General features: G+C 47.5%; 3 protein-coding genes and 1 non-coding gene across 11 annotated transcripts in view; 3 read left to right on the top strand and 1 right to left on the bottom strand.

Annotated features, from left to right (window-relative positions):
- Window positions 1–411: 411 nt before the first annotated feature.
- On the top strand, window positions 412–15,986 carry Dph7 (diphthamide biosynthesis 7). 5 transcript variants are annotated; one of them, XM_045137135.1, is made up of 9 exons: window positions 412–611; window positions 987–1,117; window positions 1,410–1,497; window positions 5,415–5,506; window positions 6,574–6,746; window positions 10,176–10,245; window positions 10,345–10,410; window positions 10,651–10,823; window positions 14,480–15,986. In XM_045137135.1, the coding sequence occupies exons 1-9, from the start codon at window positions 465–467 to the stop codon at window positions 14,896–14,898; spliced, it is 1,359 nt and encodes a 452-aa protein (XP_044993070.1). In that variant the 5' UTR covers window positions 412–464; the 3' UTR covers window positions 14,899–15,986. The 5 variants fall into 5 exon arrangements, with proteins under 5 accessions (XP_044993070.1, XP_044993063.1, XP_044993078.1 ...); XM_045137128.1 differs by having other exon boundaries at window positions 5,412–5,506; XM_045137146.1 differs by lacking the exon at window positions 412–611 and adding an exon at window positions 828–958 and having other exon boundaries at window positions 1,043–1,117; window positions 5,412–5,506.
- Window positions 9,539–9,645, top strand: LOC123458138. Its single transcript, XR_006635436.1, has one exon. It is a non-coding gene; the product is annotated as a U6 spliceosomal RNA (small nuclear RNA).
- Window positions 15,987–17,831: 1,845 nt separating the features above from the next.
- Window positions 17,832–19,946, bottom strand: Mrpl41 (mitochondrial ribosomal protein L41). 2 transcript variants are annotated; one of them, XM_045153497.1, is made up of 2 exons: window positions 19,724–19,946; window positions 17,832–18,362 (listed from the first exon to the last, which is right to left on the bottom strand). In XM_045153497.1, exon 2 carries the CDS (start codon window positions 18,352–18,354, stop codon window positions 17,947–17,949), a length of 408 nt encoding a protein of 135 aa, XP_045009432.1. In that variant the 5' UTR covers window positions 18,355–18,362; window positions 19,724–19,946; the 3' UTR covers window positions 17,832–17,946. The 2 variants fall into 2 exon arrangements, with proteins under 2 accessions (XP_045009432.1, XP_004654204.1); XM_004654147.2 differs by lacking the exon at window positions 19,724–19,946 and adding an exon at window positions 18,606–18,727.
- Pnpla7 (patatin like phospholipase domain containing 7) overlaps window positions 18,983–27,331 on the top strand; it is a 92,741-nt gene continuing 84,392 nt past the window's right edge. For 2 of the 3 annotated variants that reach the window (XM_045153488.1, XM_045153484.1), the window contains exons 1-5: window positions 18,983–19,110; window positions 19,671–20,028; window positions 24,252–24,326; window positions 24,423–24,510; window positions 26,030–26,109. In XM_045153488.1, the coding sequence (XP_045009423.1) occupies window positions 19,999–20,028; window positions 24,252–24,326; window positions 24,423–24,510; window positions 26,030–26,109 (273 nt within the window). In that variant the 5' untranslated portion in view covers window positions 18,983–19,110; window positions 19,671–19,998. The remainder of the gene's footprint in view (window positions 19,111–19,670; window positions 20,029–24,251; window positions 24,327–24,422; window positions 24,511–26,029; window positions 26,110–27,331) is intronic. The other variant, XM_004653882.2, reaches the window with a different exon arrangement.

The raw sequence follows: 27,331 nt of genomic DNA, 5'->3' as shown, positions 1-27,331 counted from the left end.
CCAATTAGAGAGCAGTTGGTTTTCCGCAGAGCAGACATTCCTCTATTGCACCCGTTCTGTCATTTGGCCTATCTGGCCAAATTTGAGGCTTCCAGTGCCCACTGTTTTCAACGTTGATGACTTGTGCCTCCCATAGGGCTGCATGCAGTGCAGCTTTTTCCAGCTTTCAGTTGGCTGGTCTACAGGGAGGAGGTTTTCAGCTCAGCCCCAGCTTGATTTCTCAGTGACCTTGCCATCCAGGCACGCAGAGTTTTTTGAGGGTCCCTGTGTCCACTGACAGGAGGATCACGTTCTCATTTCTTAGCAATCACTTAGGTAAGTAGTGCCTTATGCAGTCCGCTTGCCGACAGGGGGCGCAGCAACGCTGCATCCTGACTCAACCGGAAGTCCTGCCGCTGCGTCGGGGTTGGTGGTCTAGAGGTGGCGGTTTGAGTGTGCTGCAAGCGTCCTTCGCATCAGGGCAGATGGCGGGCAACTGCTCGCGGGTGCTGTGCGGCCTGCAGGCTGTGGACACGGAGCTCACCGTGGACTCCGTGGAGTGGTGCCCGCTGGAGGGCTGCCGGCGTCTGCTGGCTTGCGGTACCTACCAGCTACGTGCAGCCGAGGACCAGGTGCGCGTTGAGGAGGGTGAGGCCCGGGCGGGCGCAGATAGGTCGCTGGCTCCGGGGTTACAGCCCAGAATGTGTGGGTGTACCGTGAGGGCAGAGTGGGACCTCTCAGGGCCACACCCGTCCTCTGGAAAGGCATCGGTGCGCATCCGAAGCCGGATACTTAAGACGGAGCTTGGATCCAGGAACCGGGGTCAGCTCAGGACCGCTCAGGCACCGTGCTGGCCCTGTTGGCCGTTTAGAAGCCTTGCTGGGTCTGGGAGAGCTCACCTGCTCATTGATGTTTTAAGTGCTTAGACACCGAAGGGTTCTGCGTCCAGGCAAAGAACCACTCTGCAGCTTCTGCTAAGGTAATCAGGGAATATGGGCCTTTTGTAGGCTGGACTGAATGCTGATGGGCCTCAAGTTCGACTAGGTCGTCTCTACCTGTACAGTTTCAGTGACAACGCTGCTGATCCTCTGGCCGAGGTCCAAAGAAGAGATACTGATGCCATCCTGGACATGAAATGGTATGGCTTTAATAACCTAACGTGGTTTGATATTCTGAATCCCTATAAGACGGGGAAAAAAACCTGAAGTCTGGGTCCCATCTGTTAGCAGGTGGAGGGCGGTTCACCTGTCCCTGGTCAGTTTCCCAGCCTGAGTCTGGATTAGTCAGGGAAGCAGACCTTTAAGCTGGAGGTCCCTTTGTTTGAGAACAAAACTGAGGGCTCTAACCTGGTTTTGGAATTGAAATTTAATAATTCACTGAGATACTATATTCAGGAGCATACTGTGTTCTGATGTGTGTTCTCTCCTCAGGTGCCACATCCCAGTGGCTAGCCATGCTCTTTTAGGCTTGGCAAATGCCAGTGGATCTATAGAGCTGCTCCGCCTGGTGCAATCTGAGGTCAGTGATGGGCCAGGCCCTAGTGCGAAAAGGACCTGAGTGTGCTGACCCAGACATATTCCTAGAATGGTCTCTTCAGTGATAGACCTTGTCATATTATTTCATGTTCTATGAAAACACTGAGTCTGTTTTATGTTGAATTGGTGAGAAGAGGACATTTTGCAGTCCCAGCAGAAGGGATGAAGTGCCAGGCTGTTCAGTCATAATCTGTTGGTAGACCTGAGGGCTCTGTAAAGAAAGCAGGACAAGCATGTCTTGGGCTGATACTGATTGTAGGAATTAGCAGTATATTCTCACATGAAAATATTATTTCTGGGATGATAAGACGGCTCCACGGTTAAGGTGCTTACCTGCAAAGCCCAAGGACTCTGGTTTGATTCCCCATTACCCACAAGAGCCAGATGCATAAAGTGGCACATACAACTGGAGTTTGTTTGCAATAGCAGGAGGCCCTGGTGCACCCATTCTCGTTCTCTTTTTCTTTCTGTTTCTCTCTATGCATGCAAGCAAATAAATAAAATGTTATTTCCCATGAGAATTGAGAGAGCAGATGATTTCTATGTGATTTCTTTTTTTTTCCAAGTGTTTCACAGTGATTCTGTGAAATGGCTTTTTAAAAAAATGATTTATTTATTTGCAGACAGAGAGAGAGAGAGAGAGAGAATAGGTATACCAGGGCCTCCACACGCTGCAAATGAACTCCAGATGCTGTGCCACTGTGCATCTGGCTTTACATAGGTACTAGGAAGTTGAACCCTAGTCGTTAGGCTTTGCAGGCAAGCACCTTAACCACTGAGCTGTCTTTCCAGTCCCCCCTTTTAACTTTTTATCTTATTTAAAAAAATTTTTTTTGTTGCTCTTTTTTTATTTATTTATTTGAGAGTGACAGAAAGAGGGGGGCGGGAAAGAGGCAGAGAGAGAGAGAATGGGTGTGCCAGGGCTTCCTTGTTCATCTGGCTAACGTGGGTCCTGGGGAGTCAAGCCTTGAACTGGGGTCCTTAGGCTTAACAGGCAAACATTTAACTGCTAAGCCATCTCGCCAGCCCATTTAAAAAAAAATTTTTTTTTGCTTTGAACTTTTTATTCACAACTTCCATTCAATAAGTACAGTGAACCCTGATCTTTATCCCTTTCCACAGAACTAGTCTATTCTCCTCCCTTATTATATTTCATTTTTTGAGGTAGGGTCTCACTCTAGTACAGGCTGACCTGGAACTCTGTAGTACTTGTGCTGGGATGAAAGGTGTGTGCTGCCACACCTGATCTTTTTTTTTTTTAATGTTGAGAGAGAGGGAGAGAGAAAGAAGCAGACAGAGAGAGAGAGAAAGAATGGGCGTGGCAGGACTTCCAGCCACTGCAGACCCTTGTACCACCTTGTATACCTGGCTTACATGGGTCTTGGGACACTGAACCGAGCTCCTTTGGCTTTGTAGGCAAACTCCTTACCAAGCCATCTCTCCAGCACTCCCCCCTTTTTTAATTTATATGTTTGTGTATATGGGTACATGTACTGTGTTGTGTTAGATCAGAGGACAACCTCAGGGTGTTTGTCTTGTAATTGCATTGACTTTTTGTTTTTGTTTTTCCAGGTAGGGTATCACTCTAGCTCAGGTTAACCAGGAATTAACTATGTGGTCTCAGGATGGGCTTGAACTTACAGCCATCCTCCTACCTCTGCCTCCCAAGTGCTGGGATTAAAGGTATGCGCCACCATGCCCGCCTTTTAAAAATATTTTTATGTATTTATTTATGAGAAAGAGGCAGAGAGAGAGAGAGAATATGGACACGCCAGGGCCTCCAGCCACTGCAAACGAACTCCAGATGCATATGCCCCTTTGTGCATCTGGCTTACGTGGGTCCTGGAGAGTTGAACTGGGACCCTTTGGCTTTGCAGGCAAACACCTTAACCACTAAGCAATCTCTCCAGCCCCTTTTTTGGGTTATTTTCAAGATAGGGTCTCACTCTAGACCAAGACTCACTGTAGGCCCAGGCTATCCTCAAACTCTTGGAGATCTACCTACCTCTACCTCCCAAGTGCTAGAGCTAAGCTTCTGTAAAACAACTTCATATGATTGTTGTGGGAGGGAAGAGTGCAAGTGTGTCTTGTGGTAGACTGACTTAACAGCCCACAGATGGCCCCGTCGAGGAGGTCTGTAGTGGGGCCAGAACATAGGTACAATAGGTGGTGATACATGGTAGCTGGATCCTGTGTGGAAAGAGTTTTGCTTCAGGCCTGGGCCTGCTCAAAGTGGTAGCCCTATTCTAGAAATGTGGAAATAAAGGACTGAGTGCAAGGACCAGGTTTCAAGGCAGGAGCACAGATATTCAAGAAATGACTTTGGGGCGAGGTGTGGTGGTGCACACCTTTAATCCCAGCACTGGAGGCTGAGGTAGGAGGATCTCTGAGCTCAAGGCTAATGTGGCCCTAATTCCAGGCTAGAGCAAGACCTATCTCAAAAAACCAAAATCAGCCAGACATGGTGGTGCATGCCTTTAATCCCAGCACTTGGGAGGCAAGAGGTAGGATCACCGTGAGTTCAAGGCCACCCTGAGACGACATAGTGAATTCCAGGTCAGCCTGGGCTAGAGTGAGACCCTACCATGAAAAACAAAACAAAACAAAACAACAACAACAACAACAAAACCCAAACAAAGATAAAAAGAAAGAAAGAACATGTTTGGGGACTGGAGAGATGCTCATTAAAGGCACTTGCTTGCAAAGCTTGCCATAATGGGTTTGATTCCTTAGTGCCCATGTAAAGCCAGATGCACAGAGTGGCTCATGCATCTGCAGTTCCTTTGCAGAGGCAAGGGACCCTGGTATGCCCATACTCACTCTTTCTTTGCTCACAAATAAATAAATAGAAATATTAGGGGGAAAAAAAAACAACCTTCAGATCCTAGTCAAGAGCAGTAGCATTTTAATGGTGATTGTGGCTGCTGAAATGGAAACTAGTGGAAAATTCCTACTGTCCCCAATGTGCCAAGACCCTGGAGGCCTAAGGTGGTACAGAACAGGTGCCAGCAGAAGTTTATGTAGCCTGCATTGGTAGCTGATGTGGCTAGGAGGGCATGGAGGCAAAGTTGAGAAATTCAAGGGTGCAGTCCACTGGAAGAGCATGCAGGAAGTTTGAGTTCCATCTCCAGTACTAAATACATACATACATAAAAAATAAAAAGCTAGATGAGCTAGTATGTGTCTGTACTTTCACCTACTCATGAGGTTGAGGTGAGAGGAACTTCTTAAACTTAAAAGTTAAAGATAGGGAGCTGGAGAGATGGCTTAACGGTTAAGGCATTTGCCTGCAAAGCCAAAGGACCTCGGTTTGATTCCCTAGGACCCATGCATCTGGAGTTTGTTGCAGTGGCTGGAGGCCCTGGTGTGTCCTGGTGCCTTTCTCTGTCTGTTGCTCTCAAATAAATAAATAAAATTTAAAAGTAAATATAAAAATTAAAGATGGCTTGGGCAGCATAGCAAGACTCTATTTCAAAATATAAACCAAATAGATATTGTGGCACGTGCCTTGAGTCCCAGTACTCAAGAGGTAGGAGAATCGCTGTGAGTTCAAGGCTAGCCTGAAACTACGTAGTAAATTCCAGGTCAGCCTGGGCTAGAGCGAGACCCTACTTAAAAAAAAAAAAAAAATTAATAAATAAAATAGGCCTGGTGTGGTGGCACATGCCTTTAATCCCAGCACTTGGGAGGCAGAGGTAGGAGGATTGTCTACCTATGTTCAAGGCCATCTTGAGACTACATAGTGAATTCCAGCTTGTGCTAGAGTGAGACCCTACCTCAAAAATAATAATAAAAAAATTAAACAAAAGTGAGTCAGTGGCTAGTGCGCTTTGCTCATGTGGGGAGCAGCTGAGGAAACAGGCTTGCTTGGATAAGGGAATCCCTTCTCTCCACTAGAAGAGCAGTTACATACTGCAGCCAATATCCAGCCTTACCCTGGAGGAGAATTGTCTGTCCTTGTCCTTGGATTGGTCTACTGGGAAACCTGAAAGGTAAGGGCCAGGGTTTTTGGGGGCTATGTCGCCTCTGACAACCAGTTCGTGTTTTCACACTAGAGAGGATTAAAGCCACCAGTGCTGCTAGTCCTTAGTGATTTTTTTCATCAAGAGAAACTAGCACTGGCCAGGTGTGGCTGCATGCCTTTAATCCAAGCACCCTAGAGGCTGACATAGGAGGATCACTGTGAGTTTGAGGTTAGCTTGGACTACAGAGTGAGTTCCAGGTCAGCCTGGGCTACAGTGAGTCCTTGCTTCAAAAAAACAAGGGCTGGAGAGATGGCTTAGTTGTTAAGGTACTTGTCTGCAAAGTATAAAGACCTAGGTTCTATTTCCCAGTACCCATGTAGGCCAGATGCACAATGTGGTGCATGTATCAAGTTCTTTTGCAGTAGCTGGAGGCCCTGGCATGCCCATTCTCTCCATGTGTCTCTCTCTCAAATAAATAAAAAGGCCAGGTGTGGTGGTGTACGCCTTAAAATAAAAAGAAAGGAGAGTCAGAGAAGCCAACATTTGTGTCTGTGACAGAGTAAGGGGTAGGTTCATCCTTTGCCAGGTCCTGGAGGCTAAGACAGAGATTTCAGAGCCAGCCTGGGTTACTGAGATGCTGTCTCAAAAAAAAAAAAAAAGGGCTGGAGAGATGGCTTAGTGGTTAAGGCACTTGCCTACAAAGCCAAATGACCTAGGTTTGATTACCCAGTACCCACCTAAAGCCAGGTGCACTAAGTAGCACGTGTCTGAAGTTTGTTTGCAGTGGCTAGAGGCTCTAGTGTACCCATTCTCGCTCTACCTGTCCTTTTCTTTCTCTCTATTAAATAAATCAATGTAACAGTTTTTTTTTTAAAAAGCCAAAAACGTCTAGCTGTGGTGGTGCATACGTTTAATCCCAGCACCTGGGAAGCAGAGGTGGGAGGATCACTGTGAGCTTGAGGCCAGCCCGGGACTACAGAGTGCATTCCAGGTCAGCTTGGGCTAGAGTGAGACCTTACCAAAAAAAAAAAAAAAAAAAAAATGAGAGGAACGAATAGAGTTCAACATGTTCTCCATTGGCTCCCTTTTTCTAGGGCCAGAAACCAGCCCTTGAAAATCATTAGCAGTGACTCTAAGGGACAGTTGCACCTCCTGATGGTGAATGAGACGACAGCTGAACTGCAGCCAGTGGCTTCATGGCCAGCCCATCACTATGAGGCCTGGATTACTGCTTTCAATTACTGGCAAACTGAACTACTATATTCAGGTTAGTATTCCTGTATGTCTGCATAGTCACTTCCAATGGACTTGCAAGGGATGGAGGGAGGAGAGAATGGAACTGGGCCAAGGCTTGATTAAGGGAGTGTTGCAGTCAGGTTCGCATTGCTGGCAGAAATCACCCAAGTGCAGCTTTGTTGGAAAAAAAGGGTTTATTTTGGCTTACAGACTCAAGGGAGAAGCTTCATGATGGCAGGGGAAAATGATGGCATGAGCAGAGGGTGGACATCATCCCCTGGCCAACATCAGATGGACAACAGGAATAGGAGAGTGTGCCAAACAGTGGTAAGGGGATACTGGCTACAGTACCCATAAGTCTGCCCCTAACAATACTGTCTCCAGGAGGTGTTAATTTTCAGTTGCCATCAGCTGTGGAGACTAGCATTCAGTATACCTGTTTTTATTTATTTATTTATTTATTTATTTATTTATTTATTTATTTATTTATTTATTTATTTATTTATTTGACAAAGAGAAGGGGAGGGGGAGAGAAAGAGAGGGAGAGAGAAAGAGAGAGCATGGGTGCGCCAGGGCCTCCAGCTACTGCAAATGAACTCCAGACACATGCGCCACCTTGTGCATCTGGCTAATGTGGGTCCTGGGGAATTGAACCTGGATCCTTTGGCTTTGCCGGCAAATGTCTTAACTGCTAAGTCATCCCTCCAGTCCAAGTATACCTAAGCTTATGGGGATCACCTGAATCAAGCCACTACAGGGTGTGTGAGAGCCTGAGGACTTTTGGTGCAGGGTACTTCCTTTGGCCATCAGCTGGTAGCAGCACTCCCCATTCCTCAGGAAGTGGGCACAATTGGCCTCACCTAAAGTTTTTGGTGGGGCTAATGAAGGCCGCAAGGAGCAGGGTCCCTGCCAAGCTGCCCTGTATCCATGGTGCTGTCAGTGTGGAGTCTCAGCTCCTGTTCTGTGTACTCCATGTCTAGCTCAGACGACCTCCTTTATTATAAGTGCTTACCCCACATCCCTTATGTCTACTATAGGAGTTCATAGTGTTTATTTAGTAAATACCTATTGGCTGGGTAGATGGATTGTGGGTGGGTGGGATGGTAAGTGATGAGTGAGTGATGGAAAAGTTGTGGATAGATGTGAGATGGCAGATGGACGGATAGATGTTGGATGGATGCTAGATGGGTAGATGGGAGATGGTAGGTGCGTGCGGTAGAGGACAGTTGGCGTTTTCCCTTTGCCCTTCGTCACCCTCCATGTGAGCCTTGTCTGCCCCCGTCACTACTCTATGTCTTGGTGTCGCTTTTCTTTGAAGACTAGTTGTGGCTCAGGACTTCAGCTGTTTATTTATTTTATTTTTTTGGTTTTTCAAGGTAGGGTCTCACTCTAGCCCAGGCTGACCTGGAATTCACTATGTAGTCTCAGGGTAGCCTTGAACTCATGGCAATCCTGCCTCTGCCTCCTAAGTGCTAGGATTAAAGGCATGCACCACCACACCTGGCTTTATATTTAATTTATTTATTTGAGAGTGAGAGAGAGAGAGGCAGAAAAAGAGAATGGGTGCATCAGGGCCTCTAGCCAGTGCAAACTCCACGTGCATGCACTCACTTGTGCATTTGCAATCAGAGAGAGAAAGAGAGCAAGCGAGCGCATTTGCAAACAAACCCCAGATGCACACGCCACTTTATGCATCTGGCTTTATGTGGATACTGGGGAATCAAACCTGGGTTGTTAGGCTTTGCACGCAAGCACCTTAACCACTGAGCCATCACGGGTCTATTTTATGGTGAGGTTACAAAGAGAATTTCCTGGGCTGGGGAGCTAGTTCAGCAGATAAAGGCACTTGCTATCAAAGCCTGCTGTCCTGGGTTTGATTCCCCAGTGTCCACATAAAGCCAAATGCACAAAATATCACATGTGAGGAGCTGGAGAGATGGCCTAGCGGTTAAGTGCATGCCTGTGAAGCCTAAGGATCCTGGTTTGAGGCTCGATTCTGTAGTACCCACGTAAGCCAGATGCACAAGGGGGCACATGTGTCTGGAGTTTGTTTGCAGTGGCTGGAGGCCCTGATGCGCCCATTCTCTCTCTCTTCCTATCTCTGCCTCTTTCTCACTCTATTGCTCTCAAATAAATAAATAAAAACAAATTTAAAATAATTTAAAAAATAGCCTATGTGAGCTGGGTGTGGTGTTGCATGATTTTAATTCCTAGCACTTGCGAGGCAGAGGTAGGAGGATTGCTGTGAGTTCAAGGCCATCTTGAGACTACATAGTGAATTCTAGGTTAGCCTGGGCTAGAGGAAAACCTACCTTGAAAATCCCCCCCCCCAATTAAAAATATATATAAAAAGGAACTCCAAGCCTGGTGTGGTGGTGCACTTGGGAGGCAGAGTTAGGACTGCTGTGAGTTTAAGGTCACCCTGATACTACATAGTGAATTCAGCCTGGGCTAGATTGAAACCCTACCTTGAAAAACCAAAAAAAAAAAAAAAAAAGCAAGCACATGTGTAGTATGAAGTTCATTTGCAGCCTCAGGAGCCTAGTGTGCCCATTCTCCCCCTCCCCCTGCTTACAAATAAATAAATTTATATGTATATATTTTTAAAATTTATTTTTATTTGAGTGAGAAAGAGAGAGAAAATGGGTGTGCTAGGATCTCCAGCCACTGCAAATGAGCTCCAGATGCATGTGCCACCTTGCTTATCTGGCTTATATGGGTCCTGAGGAATTGAACCTGGGTTCTTTGGCTTTGCAGGCAAATGCCTTAACCACTAAGCCATCTCTCCAGCCCAATAATTTTTTTTAAAAAAGAGTATTTCCCGTGCTTGCTTCAGCAGCACATATACTAAAATTGGAACAATACAGAGAAGATTAGCATGGCCCCTATGCAAGGATGACATGCAAATTCATGAAAAGTTCCATATTTTTCTGTATTCACTGACTACAAAAATAAAAATAATAAAAAAATAATAACTTCAGGATGAATGTTTTTAAAAAAAAGAGTATTTCCCTTTATTCCCTTTATAGACCATGGGACTATGCTAAAGGTTCCAGAACCTTCCGGTCCTCATGTCTGTTGCTTCCTGCCAATTGTTCCTCCTAGGGATCTTGGATGTGACCACTCTGGCCCTGGGCAACTAAGGAACTCTGATACTGGAACACTCCTAAAGGACAGTGTGTTCAGGCGTGACTTAGCAATCCCTGTCACAATTAAGACACCTGACATATCCAGCTGTTTCTTTTTTGTTTTTTCTTCTTTTTCCCCTCCTTTTATTTCTTCATATGTAGCTCACTGGTCTTCCATTTTCTCCAGGCCCCCTTAGTCAGAAGATAGTGTACAATAGTGGCTCTTTCTGATGTTCTCTCTGGGGCTCTCCTGACAGATGGCAACCTAAAAGTCGCAGAATTTTAGCCATCGAGATTCCTATTGTCAGTGTCATTGCTGTGTGTTCCCACAGGGGGAGATGATGGGCTTCTCAAAGGCTGGGACACCAGGATGCTTGGCACAGCTATCTTCACCAGCAAGAGGTAATGAGCCCTGGGGACAGCTTGAGCATGGACCCTTGATGCCCCAGGACCTCCCGTGTCCTGTCTGGCTTGTGCTCAGAAGCTGTCCTCTTCCTACAGACACACCATGGGTGTGTGCAGCATCCAGAGCAGCCCCCATCAGGAGCACGTCCTGGCTACTGGAAGGTGAGTCCCTGAAGTGGGTTTGCTACCAATCTGTGTATCTCTCATCCTGTCTCCCAGTGGATTTGGATAATGTCTACAGCTTTTCACCCATAATGCAGGTATCTGTCCAGAGAAGTCCTACCAGTGTCCTAAGGGTGGGTAGTAGAACAGGTCTCCTTTGAAGTATCCGCTGCCACCGAGGGGTCTTGGGGAAGGAGTGAACATGGGCGTTCCTGCATGCTAATGGTTGAATGGTTCCAGCTATGATGAGCATGTACTGCTGTGGGACACTCGGAACATGAAGCAACCATTCGCAGACACACCAGCACAGGGCGGTGTGTGGAGGCTCAAGTGGCACCCGGTCTACCACCACCTACTCCTGGCAGCCTGCATGCATGGTGGCTTCAAGATCCTTAACTGTCAGAAGGCCACTGGTAAGTGGGGGCACACAGCCAGCCTCAGGACCGTGAGTCAGTGAAGCTTCTCCCCAGCCTGCATACTCCCAGGCCACACTGACTTTGCTTCTGCCCCTTTCTACAGCATTGGAGCTCAGTTTCATGAACCTACTCTCTTCTCATTTTCTCTGCCTGGCTTAGTCAGAATGGTTCCTCCTACATTTTGGTAGTTCCCTGACCCCACTGCAACCCTGTCATGGAAGGTTGCCATTTGTTGCTCATGGCTGTCCTTTGTAACTCCCTTCTCTGTTATTGTTGTCTATGAATACCTTGGGCTCTGATGGCTCCATCTCCCATGTGTCCATGTGTACTGTTGCCCCCTTGCTCTCTTACATTCTTGAGGCAGAGCCTACCTCCACAAAACAAAACAAAAAGAACTTGTATCCAGGGCCTTGGATTAGGCAGGCACTCTGGCACTGAGCTACATCCCCAGACCTACGTACCTACCTACCTTCCTTCCTTCCTTTCTTTATTTTGTTTTTTTTTTGAGGTAGGGTCTCACTGTAGCCCAAGCTGACCTGGAATTTCCTATATAGTCTCAGGCTGGTGTTGAACTCAGGCAGCGATCCTCCTACCTCTGCTTCCTGAGTGCTGGCATTAAAGGTTTGCACTGCCACAGTATTTGACCTCTTTATCTATTTTTTTATGTGCAATAAGAGGAGTGAGACTTTGCAAGTAAGTATCTTTAACCACTAGTTATCTCTCCAGCCCTGCTTATGATTTCTTTAGAAGATTTGGGGGCTGGTGAGATGGCTAAGATTAAGGACACAGGTTTGATTCCCCAGTACTCATGTTAGCCAGATGCACAAAGTGGCACATGCCATCTGGAGTTTATATGCAGTGGCTGGAGGCCCTGGTGTGCCTATTCTATCAGCCCCCCACCCCAGTAAATAAATTAATTAAAAAAAAAGATTTGGTCTGTGGTTCCTTATGTTTAATTTTGTATGTTTGTATTCTCTTGATTTCCTTCATTAGGCTTGTCTCTTGGTTTCAAGAAGTACATTTCAGGGTTGAGGAGGTAGCTTAGTCATATAGCACTTGCCTGGCATGTTGCAAAGCCTTGGTGTACTGAAAGAAAAAGAATTGGGCTGGAGGGATGGCTTAGGTGTTAAGGTGTTTGCCTGCAAAGCCAAAGGACCCAGGTTTGATTCCCCAGGACCCTGGTTAGCCAGATGCACAAGAGGGTGCATGCATCTGGAGTTTGCCTGCAGTGGCTGGAGGCCCTGGCACACCCATTCTCTCCCCCTTCCTTCTTCCCTCTTTCTCTGTCAAATAAATAAAGAAGTAAATACAAATAAAATATTTGAAAACAATTATAAAAAATAAAAAAATATTTATTTTATAAAATGTATAATTTATTTTATTTTTTATTATTTTGGTTGTTCGAGGTAGGGTCTCACTCTAGCTCAGACTGACCTGGAATTCTCTATGAAGTCTCAGGGTGGCCTTGAATTTACAGAGATCCTCCCACCTCCGCCTCTCAAGTGCTGGGGATTAAGAGTGTGCGCCACCATGCCCAGCTAGAATTCTGTTTTGACTACAGCTGTGATGCTTTCTTTTCCTACCTCATCAGTTTTTCCTTTGTGTCTATATATTTCCTTATACCTTTTTGGTTCTGGCATTTTAATTTTTTTTTCTTTTTTTTGAGGGAGCATATACCACCATGCCTGGTTTTTTTTTTTTTTTTTTTTTTCCTAGGTAGGGTCTTGCTTTAGCCCAGGCTGATTTATAATTTACTCTGTACTCTCAGGCTGGCCTTGAGCTCGCAGTCCTCATACCTCTGCCTCCTAAGTGCTGGGATTAAAGGTGTATACTACCATGCCCAGCTTTGTTTTTAATATTTATTTATTTGAGAGAGAGAGAGAAAGAAGCAGAGAGAGTTTATGTGGGTCCTGGGGGAGCAGATCTAGGTCCTTTGGCTTTGCAGGCAAGCACCTTAACTGCTAAGCCATCTCTTCAGCCCTGTTTATTTATTTGTTTTTTGGTTTTTGAGGTAGGGTTTCACTCTAGTCTAGACTGACCTGTAATACACTCTGTATTCTAGTGATCCTACCACCTCTGCCTCCTGAGTGCTGGGATTAAAGGCGTGCCACCACGCCAACCCGGCTTTTCCACACCCAGCTCGTTGGGATAGAGCACAAGCGGTCTGTCAGGTTGCAAACCTCAGGCCTTCATGTTGCACAGGAAGTGCTCTTAACCACTGAGTCATCTCTCCAGCCCATGTTCTAAAGGTTTCGATTTTATTTTCAAGCAGAGACAGAAAGGAAGAGAGAGAGAGAGACGGTGTGTGTGTGGGGGGGGGGAGGAGATTGGGTGCACCAGGGCCTCTAGCTAATAAAAATGAACTTCAGATGCATGTGCCACTTTGTGCATCTTGCTTTACATGGGTACTGGGGCACTGAACTCTGGTCTTTAGGTTTTGCAGACAAGCATCTTAACTGCTGAGCCATCTCTCCAGCCCCCCCTCCCCCCCCATTGTGATATATCTCACTATGAAGCACAGGCAGATCCTTTTGCTTCAGTCTCTGAGTGCTGAAATTCTGGAATTATAGGTGTGTGCCACTATGTCCACTCTGGTTACAGGTTTTTTGTTTGCACTCGTAGGTGCATGTATGTACCCACGTGGCACCCTGTGCACTCGCCTGTGGTGGCCAGGGAGGAATGTCTAGTGTTCCCCTCCATCAGTCTTCTGCCCATTCTTCTGTGTGTGTGTGTGTTTTGAAGCAGGGTGTTAACTCTAGCCCTGGCTGACCTACAACTCACTCACTCTGTATTTCAGGCTGGCCTCAAATTCATAGTGATCCTCCTCAGTTCTGGGATTAAAGGTGTGCGCCACCATGCCCAGTTGACTTCTGCCCCCCCCTCCTTTTTTTAATGTATTTTTATTAGCAAGCAGAAAGGCATAGAAGAGAGACAGAGAATGGGTGCACCAGGGTCTCCAGCTGCTGCAAAGGCACTCCAGATGCCTGTACCACTTTCTGCATCTGTTTTAGTGGGTACTGGGGAATCAAACGCAGGATGTTTGGCTTTTCAGGCACGTGCCTTAACAGCTAAGCCATCTCTTTAGCTCCTTTTTTTTTTTTTCTTTTAAATGTTTTATTCATCTGAGAGAGAGTCTGGGGGTGCCAGGGCCTCCTGCCACTGCAGACAAATTCTAGCTGTATGTGCTACTTAGTATGTCTTATCTGCCTATACTTAGGAACTGGGGAATCAAACCTGGGCTGTCAGGCTTTGTGATCCAGTGCCTCTAACTGCTGAGCTCTCTCTCCAGCCCACGCTTAGCTCCTATACAGTGCATTTGGTCTCAGTTTTCTGTCCTTTTTCTCCTATCTGGCTGACTCCTGCGTCCTTTGTTTTCTAGTCGTAACTAAGATATATGAGAAGCTTTTGTCAAGTCTTCCCGCTTTAAGCATGCCTTCCTTGTGGTTTTGTTACTTTGACGATTTTTTGAGACATGGTGGTACACACTCTAAGATCTGGTTTCTTCAGTTCCCACCTGTTCATAGCCTCATGACTCCTCTACAGATGTGTTAGCTGCTCAGTGAGTGCAAGCTGGTGCTGCTGTTGGAGGTGGACAGAGGTTCTGAGTAGGGGTGATCAACTTTAATGCTGGTTTCTGTTCTCTGTCTTTCTAGAGAAGCAGGAAGTGACAGTCTTAGCATCCCAAACATTGCCTCACTCACTAGTATATGGTGCTGACTGGTCCTGGTACAGTCCCACGAGGCCCAGCTCCTCCTGGTCCTTTGCTCCAAATGGTGTGGAAGCTCCCACAGCAGACCAGTATCATCTGAAGGTTGCAGAGGAGTCACCAGCACCCTCTCTTGAACGAATATCGGACCACAGTGAGGAGGGCCCTGCTGAAGAGCGCAACAGAGTGGAACTGAAGGCTTCTTTCCTGCCACTCACAGAGGACATGAGAAGCCAGTTGCCCCCCACAGCCAAGGCCTGTGACCCCATCCTCTATCCAGGAGGGACAGACTCTGACAATATCCTCCTGGCCACCTGCTCTTTTTATGACCATGTTCTCCATCTCTGGAAGTGGGGGGCGAACTAAGCTGACGCTGCAACATCTTCCCAGCCACATGAGGTGTGACTTGGGGAATGTTGGCCCTTTCTGCTAGCTATTGAGAATGGACCTTGTAAGGAAAGTTGAAGAGAAAGACAAGACTCAAACTGCCACAGAAGGAAACCATTTATTGCAGACATGATAAACAGTGAGGGCCAGAGACCTCTGTACCCTCTCTATGTCTCACTTGAGCTGAAGTGAAACTTACGAAGAAATCAAAGGAACAAGTATGGGTGGGAGTCTAGGGGGCTATTGCAGGTATTTCCTAAGAAGTGATTTGGGGTGTAAGATTTCTGAGGTGTAACGCCCTGTAGGTTTCAATGCGGTTAGGAGTTGTTTGTGGGTCAGGATATGGATTGATTCTCTGTGATTGATGGATGGCTTAAGTCAGTGTTTGTTCATGAATCTGAATTCAAGGAGACTCTGTTTTTCTTTTGTGGCCAGAGGAGAGTCCTTCATATTCAGACTCTGAAGGGATATAGGAAATTGGGCCAGAAGGGAAAGAGACGAAGGCTGTGGGGGGTTGACTTCCTGCTGAGAAGGGTTGGTTGTAGCCTTCTAGGGAAAGAGAGAGGTGAGGTCTAATGAGGCAGTTAGGGTGACTGGGCACCCAAAAGTGAAGGCAGGAATGTTTTTGAGCCTGCCCACTTTGTTAGTGATCAAAGAATGATATGACATCTTATCTCTTGCCTAAAGAAGTTCCCGAGGTGTATTTTCCACAAACAACCTGAAGCTCCCTCTCCTAGAATTTAAATCTAATCCTGACATGGTTGATCAAGCTTGGCCCCCAGAATTTGGTATCATGGCTGGCCTTTTCCTGACGTGGCCTCTAGCTCAGACCAATCTCTCAGGTTCACCTGAGCCTGAAGGCGAAGCCCACTACAATTAGGATTACAAGTAGATGTGCACCAGGGGACATGCTGTCTTGGCTGGTTCTTTATCTTGGCCCACTTGGGTGAGATGAGGGGAGACCCCCTCCTTACCCCCACTTAGGCTCTCTACCTCCTTCTGCCCCATGGCAGAAGCTCTCTCTGCACTTTCTTCCTCTTAATCTAATAAAGTTTTTCTAAATCTTACCCTCGGGTCTATGGATTTTAATTCTTTAAATTCCTAAGACAAGAATTGGGGTACTCTTTAATTGGTGTGTTACTGTATTGGCAAGGAACCTCAAAATTCCCATTTCAAGGGGATGGCTCAGCTGTGCAAGCCTGCAAATCAGAGTTCAGATCTAGCACCCACATAAAGCCAGATGCAAAATGGCACACATGCCTACAGCAATGAGATACAGTTAAGTCCTAAAAGGCCCAGCTAGACTGACCTTCCTAGTGGCTAGACACCCTGTCTGAAGGTAGGAGAGGACCATACCTCACTGGTAAGCCTCTGAACTTCACGTGTATACTGTGACACATGTACACATGTAAATAAAAAGCAGGGTCTTGGGCTGGAGAGATGGCTTAGCGGTTAAGCGCTTGCCTGTGAAGCCTAAGGACCCCGGTTTGAGGCTCCATTCCCCAGGACCCACCTTAGCCAGATGCACAAGGGGGCGCACGGGTCTGGAGTTCATTTGCAGTGGCTGCAGGCCCTGGCGCGCCCATTCTCTCTCCTCTCCCTGCTGCCTCTTTCTCTGTCACTATCAAATAAACAAATAAAAATTAAAAAAAAATTTTAAAAAAGCAGGGTCTTAAACTGAGCATGTTGACACATGCCTTTAATCCCATCACTTGGGAGGCAGAGGTAGGAGGCTCACCAGCCTAGCATTACAAGATGAATTCTAAGCCTGAATTAGAGACCCTACCTCAAAAACCAAAACAAAACAATGAAAAAACCCAAACAACAACAACAACAAAATAAAATTAAAAAAGCAGGATCTAGGGCTGGAGAAATGACTTAGTGGTTAATGTACTTGCCTGTAAAGCCAAAGGGCCCAGGTTCCATTCCCCAGGACACAACACAAGAGAGATGCACAAGGTGGAGCATGTGTCTAAATTTTGTTTGCAGCAGCTGAAGGCCCTACCATGCCCATTTGCTCTCTGATTCTCTCAAATAAAATTACATATAAAGGCAGGGTCTTGCTATGTAGTCCAGGCTGGCCTGGACTTACAATCCTCAGCATCCCAAGTGTTGGGCTCATAGGTGCACACTTCCACTTTGATGCCCTGTTATCTTCTAATGATGATACAACATGACACTGCAGGTCAAATGCCATTTACTCCAAAATAAAACATGTTAGGGGGCCAGAGAGATGATTTAGTGATTGAGGTCCTTGCCTGAGAAGCCTAAGGACCCAGGTTTGATTCCCCAGAGTCCCTGTAAGCCATGTGTCTGCAGCTCACTTGCAGTGGCTAGAGGCCCTGATACGCTCACTCTCTCATTCATAAAAATAAAAAAGTACATGTTAGGGCTGGAGAGATGGCTCAGTGGTTTAGGCACTTTGCTCACAAAGCCTAAAGGCTCAGGTTTGATTCCCCAATACCCACATAAGGCCAGATGTACAAGGTGATGTATACATCGAGTTCATTTGCTGTGGCAGGAAGCCCTGGCATACCCCTTCTCTCTCCTTGCAAATAAATTAAAACATGTTAACCAGTTAGTTAAGGGAAAATATATGAGCCAGCTAAGAAGGGACCACAAGGTCAGAGGGACTACGGAAAAGCAGACTGGTCAAAAAGTTTGGCACTAACTGCCCTTGTGGCTTCATATAGTTTTCCCAGGGGGTACTTACTTTCACCTGACCAAAACCATCTCGGCCTCAGCCTCGAGCCCATAGGGGCCATAGTGATTGTTGCTTTGGGTAATGAACTATCACTGTTCTTTGGTTTGTATGCGCTGAAAGGTGCGTTTGTGGTCAGAATCTGGTTGGGCCTCAGCTTAGCTACTGCCGTGTTCTGCTGCACGCCTTCAATGACCTGATTCCAAACACATTACAGGAAAGCAAAGGCCTTTAATAGATGTGCATAAGGAAGCCACCCTTACGATGTGAGGTTGGGTCGGCGGGGTGGTCCAGTTTGTAGGTAGGTCTGTGGCCACTCAACTTTTCTAGCGTGGGAAGTTCTTGGGATACAACTGGAAGAGCTTGCCTTCCTGCGTGGGTTCGAAGCCATACTTCTCCAGGTTGTCAGCTTTGAACGTACCTTCTTTAAAGTCCTTCTCAATAGCCGGTGCAACCGCTTCCAGGAAGAGTGCCTTGGCCGTCAGGGGCGTGTCTACGCCTTCGGGGACTCGGTAATTCACGTAGGGTTTGAGCTTGAAGCCAGTCAAATCCGGGACGACAAATTCTGGGACCATTTCCTTGATCTGCACGAATCTCCGACCAGGGGCGTAGACGCCCGTTCTCTTGGCACCCCGGCTCTTGTAGAAAGTGCGGGGTCCCCGCTTACTTGTCCACTTGCTCATCCGGTCCGCTCCCCGCACCAGGCCGTGAGTTACTGCAGTCAAGAAGCCCATACTGCACCCTGCGAGAGGAAGATGTTTGAAAAGGGACCTATCGGGGCTTGACGTACTCGACACTGGGGACCCCGGGCCGACGCGGACAAGGATGACCCTGGATCCCACAGGTGGGGAGGAGCCCCGAGTACCCCGCCCCGACGGCACCAACTGGAAACACACCAACCGATATGGGCCGATAGCTCCCGAGCTCGGTCCGCAGCCCGGTGCGCCCCTTTCTGCGTGCAACAGCTCGGGCGCCGATCCCTTACCTATATCCCACCGCCCGAAGCAACACCAGGCCGCCGTCCCACGACCCGGGGTGGAACCTAGCCGCGTTTCCGGCCGGTCGCGGGCAGGACACGCCGCAGCAAGAGCCGCTCCGATTGGTCGCCACTGCGTCCAATGCGCAGCCTCAGCCCCGCGGCGGGGGCGTGGTCAGATAATACCCAGCCAACCGCGCAGCCCCAGGGCGGGGCGTCGGGAGCGCGGGAGCGGGCGGAGTGCCGCCGCGCGCCGCTAGGTGGCGGTGTGTGTCGGGCCGGAGGAGAGGTCTGCCCCGCACAGCTCGCGGCGGGACGTGCACAACCGCTGCGCCCTAAAGGGAGGCTGCGGGGGCCAGCCGCGGCCGTCACCGGCTCCGCCCCGAGGGGAGGGCACGGTCGCCCGGAGACCTCAGAGGGCCCAGGGCTGGCGTACCATCTCGATCTCTGCCGAACCGTAGCTTCGGGGACTGTCGTGCAGCGCTGGGGAGTTTACGCCACGCCCAGACTTGGTGTGGGTTTTTTGTTTTTTTTTTTTTTTTGGTGGGGGACACTGGGCAGCTCATGGTCCCCAAGTTTATCTTTGGTCCCAACACTCCCACCGTGCTCGTGCTCTCTGCCTATCTACACGCCTAGCAGCCGTGACCCCTCTTCTTCCTTCCAGCCGTCACCCCCAAACCTCACCTTTCCTTCTCTGAGACACCTCCCTCCGTCCCCTCCGTGACCTTTCTCCACCCGACACTTTCTCCTTGCCGTTTACCCCCTCCTCGCTGAGACCCCTCCCAGACCGGCACACCCTCCTTGCCGAGACCCCCCCGCCCTCTGTGAACCCCCTCCTCATCCCCACCCCTCTCCTTCCTCGACCCCTTCCTGGCTGTGACCCATTCTCAACACTTTCCTCCCCGCCTCTCCCCTCCGGGCCGAGGCCTCCCTCCACCCCGCACGTCAGTCATCCCACCTTTCCTCACTGCACCCCCTTTCCCTGCTACCCCCTTAGCTTCCCCTGAGCCACCCTTAGCCCCGCTCCAGCGGTGACCTTTCCTGAACTTGCCCCCCCCCCCCCTTACACTCCAGTTTGCAGTCTGGACCACTGCAGCTGTGGCTGCGCTGCCCTCCCCTCCGCTGACCTGCTGGGCGAGGAGCCAGTGAGTGGCCGGGCTGCTGTCGCGGGTTCCCCTCGGACCACGTGAGGGCTGTTTACTGGAGACCGGAGCTGACACTTCTGCACGACAGCTTCTCCCAGAGCGCACGGTTCTGCGGGAGTCCCTTTCCGTTAAGAGCGTTTAACTGGGACAGGAACTGGCCAGGCGGGAACCACAGCTGTCCTGCTGTGAACGGTCCTGCCAGAGCAGTTTGCCTCAGTCTGTTATCTTTTCAGACTGAGCTCTGTCTGCTTTCAGTCATGCAGGAAGAGGAAGATGTCTGCCCGGAGGTACGTTCAACTCCTGCGCTGGGCATTTGTGGACGAAGAGAAGGATCCTCTGCCTTCCCTCTCTACCAGGGCTTCTTGAAACCCCAGGGAGACCCTTGTCAGAGCTCTTGACACTTGTTGCTAGACAGCTCTGCTTCTCAGTGTAGACAATGGGACTGGACAGTGGGACCTGACTGTAGAGTGTTGTTTGAGGCCTTCTTTCATCCCTTGATGTCACAGTTGTTACTTCCTGTTTTCTCAGGACTTTGGTGTTTTCTTTGCTAAGAGCCTTTTTCTCAGTCCAGCACTGTAGCCACATGCAAAAGGCCTTTGTTTCTAAACCAGAAGGGTGGAGCCATTAGAACAGAGAAATGGCTAAAATGGCTTGAAGACCCGTGCAAGTAGATTTTTCTCTGGGTAAGGTGACTCTTCACTAGTTCAGGGAAAATGGAGGGTGTGGTTGGAGTAGTTCTGTGTGCCTCAACTGATACCATCTTGAGAGCTGAGCCACCGGGGAGATGGAAGGAGGCTGAGTTCCTAGGTTCTGAAGCAAAAAGCCCACACGTTGTATAGCCACACCATGCACTGCCAACAGACCACACGGGCAACAGTGGGCCCATAGATAGTAACTCCTGGTGGTGAGGTACTAGGGTTTGTGTGAGTGTACCTTGTGACACACAATGTTGAAATCACCTGAGAACACACTTCTCAGAGCGTGCGCCTCATCCTTAAGGGCTTGTTTAACTCTGTTTGCCCCCAGAGCTAAGTTTACAGGTTTGAGTTTTTTTGGTGATGGTGGTGGGGGGAGAGACTCACTATCACAATGCAGAACTGTATCTGTGTTACAGTTCTTTCCCAAGTGCCCTTCAGCTCTCCTTGGGTTTTCTGGCATAGATTGTTGCCTATAAAGTTTGGTATTTGCATAGAAATTGCAAAGGGTTAGCAAGTGTTCTCCATTGCTCCATCCAGTTCTCCATTGCTTGGGAGAAAGGATGGATGTGGGGGGAGTGGAGAACAGCTGCAGCTCCGGATGGTTTCTTTTTTGTCTTTAGTTTCTAGGGAATAGGCTGGCTTCCCTTGGTGGTCACGCACTCGCCTTTTTGCCCTGAGCCCTCCCCTTCCTCCTTCTCTCCTATGGATCTTGTCCATGGACTGCTGAAGTCCTGCCAGTGTCTTCCTGGAACAGCGGTGGGCAGGGACAGAGCCTTCTCTGCTATTTCTTCTTTGGCATGTGAACTGATATTGGATATTTTTAACTCCAGATGGATCTTCCCTTGAAGTTTTGTTTTTTCGTTTATTTTTCTTTCTTTCTTAAATATTTTAATTTATTCATTTGAGAGAGGGAAAGAGGCAGAGAGAAAAAAGAGAGAGAGAGAGAGAGAATGAGAATGGGTGCACCAGAGCTCCCAGCCACTGCAATCAAACTCCAGATGCATGCAGCACCTTGTGCCTCTGACTGACATGGGTACTGGGGAATCAAACCGAGGTCCTTTGGCTTTTCAGGCAACTGCCTTAATTGCTAAGCCATCTCTCCAGCCCCTTCCCCCCCCCCTTTTTTTTAGAACAACTCAGCAAAATAAAATTCCGGTTTATTGTTGGACATTGTTTCACACATACATCAAACAGGCCAAAAAAAATAAACAGCAACTTCATAGACAAAAAAGGAAAAAAAGAAACCTTTTATCTTTGGCCTTTTTAATCATCTCATACAAACCAACTACTTATAGTACAGCTAGGTACATACACAAAAAAAGTTACTGGAATGCTTGGAATAAGATTGTTTTTTTTTTACAAGGTTGTTTTTTTTTTCTCCTTTGAGATTATAATGAATATGGTCACACCACAAGTAAAGTCAGAAGTAGGACAGAGAACGCTCTGAAGGCTGGTCTAGTCATCCGTTATCATGAAAAATGGCTGACCCCTAACAATATGTACAAAAATATAAAATGTAAATAAAAAATACAAATAAATTTTCCTCTTAAAGTACTTTTAAGAAAAAAAGCAGGACCTCGGAAGTTTTGGTTTTCTCCTCCCCTGTTGCCCTTCCCCCCTTTTAAAATTTTTATTTATTTATTTGATAGAGATACAGAAATAGGCAGGTAGAGGGGGGGGGAATTTATTTGAGAGATACACAAATAGGCAGAGAAAGAGAGAGAGGGAGGGAGGGAGGGAGAGAAGGAAAGAGGGAGGGAAGATGGGTGTTCCAGGGCCTCCAGCCATTGCAAATGAACTCCAGACATATGCACCACCTTGTGCATCTGGCTTACATGGGTTCTGGGCAATCAAACCTGGGTCCTTAGGCTTTGCAGACAAGAACCTTAGCTGCTAAGCCATCTCTCTAGTCCTGCTTTTTTTTTTTTTTTTTGTTAAACTTATTCTCTTTTATTAATTAAAGAAAGTTCACACAAAATATGCACAGTATTTTAAAATGTATTCTATGATCTGTTAAGAAAACAGTAGGAGGATCCTTCAAGAGATATCTAAGAACTATCACATTCTAGTTCTTTCAACCTTATTAACTAATGATGTGTATATTATAAGCAGTTCAGTGCTTTGACATTCTGTATGTAGCTATGGGGTTTCACTTGTGAACAAATTATTTCATATATATTAAGAGCGGAGTTTCAACTTTTCAAACTTCTGTACTGTGTAAAAGGACTTCATGTATATCCTTTGGCTGTTCTGGGAGAGGAGGCATGACTGGATTGTAGGTCCCTCTCCACTATGGACTGTTAGGTGTCTAGTAAGTGTTATGATGTTGATTAAGTTTTATGTTACTCCTGAAAGCTTTGTCACATTCCTGGCATTTGTGCGGTCTCTCTCCGGTGTGAATGAGGTGATGTTCTTTAAGTTTTATAGGCCTACTAAAGCCTTTGCCACACTGGTCACATTTGTACGGTCTCTCTCCTGTATGAATTAGGTGGTGTTTAAGGTTCCCATCAGTTTTGAAGCTTTTGCCACATTCTTCACATTTGTATGGTTTTGCTCCAGTATGAACCACTTGGTATATATTTAAGACTGAGTGATATTTAAAATCTTCGCCACATTCTTTACATCTGTAGGACTTATCTGTTTTATCAGCCTGCTGATGTTGGTTTGAGAATGAGTCACTGATAAAATCTTTTCTACATTCTTTATATTTGTAAGGCATCTCTTGAATATGGATGCCAACATTTTTGGATGCTTTTGGAGATTGCAAGTCTTTTGCAGATTTGCTATATTTGCCAAAGTTTGCTGAGTATATTATTCCAGGCTCTTTTCTCCTCACACTCCAGGGCTGTTTTGATTGCTCCAAAAATGTAGCCAGGTATGGCTTACACACAGCAAGACCATGGCCGGGCTGTGGGCGGTTCCGGCGTCTGCTGGTCACTGCTGACGGGTCCCAGCAGCACGCGGAACTTATGATCCTCCCGCCTCCACTTCCTCAGGGAATTCCTACCAGCCCACACCCCTGTTTTTTTTGTTTTTTTTTATTAACAACTTCTATGATTATAAAAAATACCTCATGGTGAAGGGATTTTGATTATGGTATATTGCTTATACTTATGGAAGTTGTCAATAAAAAAAAGCTTTAAAAAAAAAAAAGAAAAGAGAAAAAAAAATACCCCATGGTGATACCCTCCCCCCCCACTTACCCCTTTGAAACGCCACTCTCCATTATACCCCCTCCCCATCTCAATCAGTCTCTCTTTTACCCTGTTTTTGTTTTTTAAGCATGTCTCATTAGTACCCCAGGCTGGCCTTAAACTTTTGAGTTCAAGTGACCCTCCTGCTTCATCGTTGCAGGCAGCTGGGACTAAATTGAATGCAGATTCAGTAACCTCACACACTCCTGAGTGTTGCTGAGTACTGCTTCTGGGTGGACTTGTGTGGACCCTGGGGTTGGCAACCCTGATTCTGTTGGTGTCTAGAGGACACCAAGAGATGGCCTTGGTCTCCCCTAGGTTTGCATCCCAAGGACTGGAGTGTCCAGGACTCGTTCTTTAATGATGTGCGTGGCATTTGGCTGCAGCACGACCACTATGTTTGCATATGACAGTGCCAGAGGAAGACAGGTTATTGTTTGCATGTCCTTGCATGTGAGCTCAAAGGACCTCCACACCCCTGGAATGATCACTTGTTTGAAATCCTCAGGACCATTGACATTCTCCTTGCCTCGTGACTTCACTCTTGTTCCCTAACGAAATTTGAGATTGAAAACTGGGCACCCCACCTGCCCACCCTGTCTGTTGCTCTCTCCTCAGGCTGGTTTCTGTCTGGGCTCTACCCTGAGCTCTTGGCGGCTTCCTTTCATGGAGGAGCATTCACAGTCCACTATGGTAACCACCATGGGCTTCCCTCAGGGTGGGGGCCCCAGTGGGCCTATATCTGTGTTTTGCCTTGCTGACATGCCTGCTGTCTCCTGTCCTCCCCAGCTAATGGGAATTGCAATTGGAGTCCTCCCAGCACTGACCTTTGTTGGTATTGCCATCTTTTTTGTGTACAGAAGGTTTAACGCATTGAGTGAGTATCTTGTTTTGGACTTTGGCTGGCTGGCTAAGGGGTGGTGGGGTTGTTGCGTTTATGTCTTCTGAGGCATTTGGAGCTCCTGAGCACTTCCCTCAAAGTCTTGTTGGATTCTGCTGCCCTGTCCAGACTTAGGCTAAAGTTCCCAGTCTGCCCATAGCCTTTAACATTTTTTTTTTATTTGGGCTGGAGAGATGGCTTAGCGGTTAAGCGCTTGCCTGTGAAGCCTAAGGACCCCGGTTTGAGGCTCGATTCCCCAGGACCCACGTTAGCCAGATGCACAAGGGGGCGCATGCATCTGGAATTCGTCTGCAGTGTCTGGAAGCACTGGCGCGCCCATTCTCTCTCTCTCTCTAACTGCCTCTTTCTCTCTCTGTCTGTTGCTCTCAAATAAATAAATAAAAATGAACAAAAAAAATTTTTTTTAATTATATTTTACCATAGTAAATTCCAGGTCAGCCTGAGCTAGAGTGAAGCCATACCTCAAAAAAAGTTTTTTTTTTTTTAAAATTTTTGTTTATTTATTTATTTATTTTGAGAGAGAGAGGAAGAGGCAGAGAAAAAGAGAGAATGGGCACACCAGCGCCTCCAGCCACTGCAAATGAACTCTAGACGCGTGCACCCCCTTGTACATCTGGCTTATGTGGGTCCTGGAGAATCCAACCAAGGTCCGTAGGCTTCCCAGGCAATGCCTTTAACCGTTAAGCCATTTCCCCAGCCTTTAAAAATTATTTTTTCATTTGTTAGAGAAGGAGAGAGAGAGAGAATGTACGTACCAGGGCCTCTAGTCCCTGCAAACAAACTCCAGATGCAAGCACCATGATGTGCATCTGGCTAACTTGGGACCTGGAGAATCAAACCTGGGTCCTTAGGCCTTAACCACTAAGCAATCTCTCCAGCCCAAAGTGAAGTTTTTTTTTTTTTTTTTTTTTTAAGTAGAGTCTCACTCTAGCCCAGGTTGATTTGGAATTTGCTATGTCGTCTCAGGCTGGCCTCAAACTCACAGCGATCCTCTTACCTCTGCCTCCCAAGTACTGGGATTAAAGGTGTGCGCAACCACGCCTGGCCCATAGCCTTTTTTTTTTTCTTTTCTTTTTCTTTTTTGGTTTTTCAAGAAAGGGTCTCACTCTAATCTAGGCTGACTTGGAATTTACTAGGTAGTCTCAGGGTGGCCTTGAACTCATAGCAATCCTTTTACCTCTGCTGAGATTAAAGACACATGCCACCATACCCTGCCCATATCTTTTTCTGCCCCTTTGCCAAGCAAGGATCCAGTGAGAAGAGATGAGATTCCTGTCTCTTTTAGATGAGTCTCCTACACTGCTGCTTTCCCTTGCTGTCTGATGAGTAGCTAGAGACAGGACAGCCAGGAGTATGGTTTATTGTCTGTATCTACAATTTCAAGGACTGGCCATGCTTGTACTTTATTTTAGCTCCAGGTACATTCACAGCCCAGATACTCAGGACTGTGCCCCAGAACCTTGCTATCTCACAGTCCCCCCTTGTCTTCTCACAGGACAAGCAGAGCCTACTCCTCAGTACAGGTTCCGGAAGAGGGACAAAGTGATGTTTTATGGCCGGAAGATCATGAGGAAGGTAACTTGTGTGCAGGTCCTGCTTTGCACTCCTGAGCAGGTCCCTGTGGGATAGGGGCCTACTGCTTGTCAGGCTCCCAAGTCCCTGGTCCACGAGGCTCCAGGTGTGAGCTGCCCTCTTCTCGGCTTCTTGGTCCCTGCCAACGGTACAGGGTTTATGGGATGTGTGAGTTATGGGGCATGCAGCTGAACTCAGTTCATTTTACCTGGAAATACTTTCCCTGGCCTGTAGGGTGGCTAGAGAGGACATGGTGCAGGTCCATCAGGAGGGTGGGGGTCTGGCTTGAAGCACCTGAACTGCTTTGGCAGTTGCAATGACAGGGGCTTCTGGCTCTCTGACATGCAGGTTTGTGTTGACAAGAAAATAGGACAAGCAACCACTTTCCAGATACGTCTTTGGTGATGGGCCAGGTATCAGAGATGCGTGGTCACTGTCAGTTTTAGAAGGCTGAGCCAAGGATGGAGCCTGTCCGTGAGGGGGGGGGTTGGGGGGAAGATTGCTGCTCCCTGATGACCATGTGTTCATCCTGAGGTAAAAGCTGTCTGGCCAACTTTTCTGTTTGTTGTTTTTGTTTTTGGAGGTAGGGTCTCACTCTAGCCCAGGCTGACCTGGAATTCATCATGTAGTCTTAGGTTGGCCTCGAACTCACAGCAATCCTCCTACCTCTGGCTCCCAAGTGCTGGGATTAAAGGTGTGCACCACCACGCCCGGCTTTGTATAGCCAACTTTTCTGTTGGTGGTTCTTGTGGATCCTAAATCCCTGATCCTCCTGCATCGAGGTTCAGGAATTGGAGGCTATTCGACAGCAAGTCGCTCCTGTCTTATCCTACTCCCCTCAGGCATGGAGCCACAGAGCGCCACAGGTTTGTGTACTTGAGGACAGTGAGGATCATACTGTGGATGTGGGGGCTCTCTGGTGTGCCCCGTGTCCTTGGCAGCAACATTCTCTTTAAGGAGTCAAGCAGATGTGGGTGGGTGTGGCCAGCCCCTGAGAGTTGAGGTCAGGAAGGTAGTAGCTGGGACAGACCCTAAGGCTGAGACCTTGGGCTTGTCAGTGACAGGATTAGTGAGGTGGTTTGATTCAGGTGTCCCCCATAAACTTAGGCGTTCTGAATGCTAGGTTCCTAGCCAATGGAGATTTGGGAATTAATGCTTCCTGGAGGCAGTGTACTGTTGGGGGAGGGCTTATGGGTATTATAGCCAGTGTCCCCTTGCCAGTGTT

Source organism: Jaculus jaculus, chromosome 1, assembly GCF_020740685.1.
Source record: "Jaculus jaculus isolate mJacJac1 chromosome 1, mJacJac1.mat.Y.cur, whole genome shotgun sequence".
Lineage (NCBI taxonomy): Eukaryota > Metazoa > Chordata > Mammalia > Rodentia > Dipodidae > Jaculus > Jaculus jaculus.
This window is presented reverse-complemented; position numbering and strand designations above follow the sequence as displayed.

What these genes read in the sequence shown, in the direction of transcription:
- Mrpl41 (XM_045153497.1), bottom strand. Translation starts at nt 18,354, where the DNA reads ATGGGCTTCTTGACTGCAGTAACTCACGGCCTGGTGCGGGGAGCGGAC.
- Dph7 (XM_045137128.1), top strand. Translation starts at nt 465, where the DNA reads ATGGCGGGCAACTGCTCGCGGGTGCTGTGCGGCCTGCAGGCTGTGGAC. An exon ending in TCTACTGGGAAACCTGAAAG is followed by an intron (nt 5,507 to 6,573) that starts GTAAGGGCCAGG and finishes CCCTTTTTCTAG; the next exon opens with GGCCAGAAACCAGCCCTTGA. An exon ending in AACTGAACTACTATATTCAG is followed by an intron (nt 6,747 to 10,175) that starts GTTAGTATTCCT and finishes GTGTTCCCACAG; the next exon opens with GGGGAGATGATGGGCTTCTC.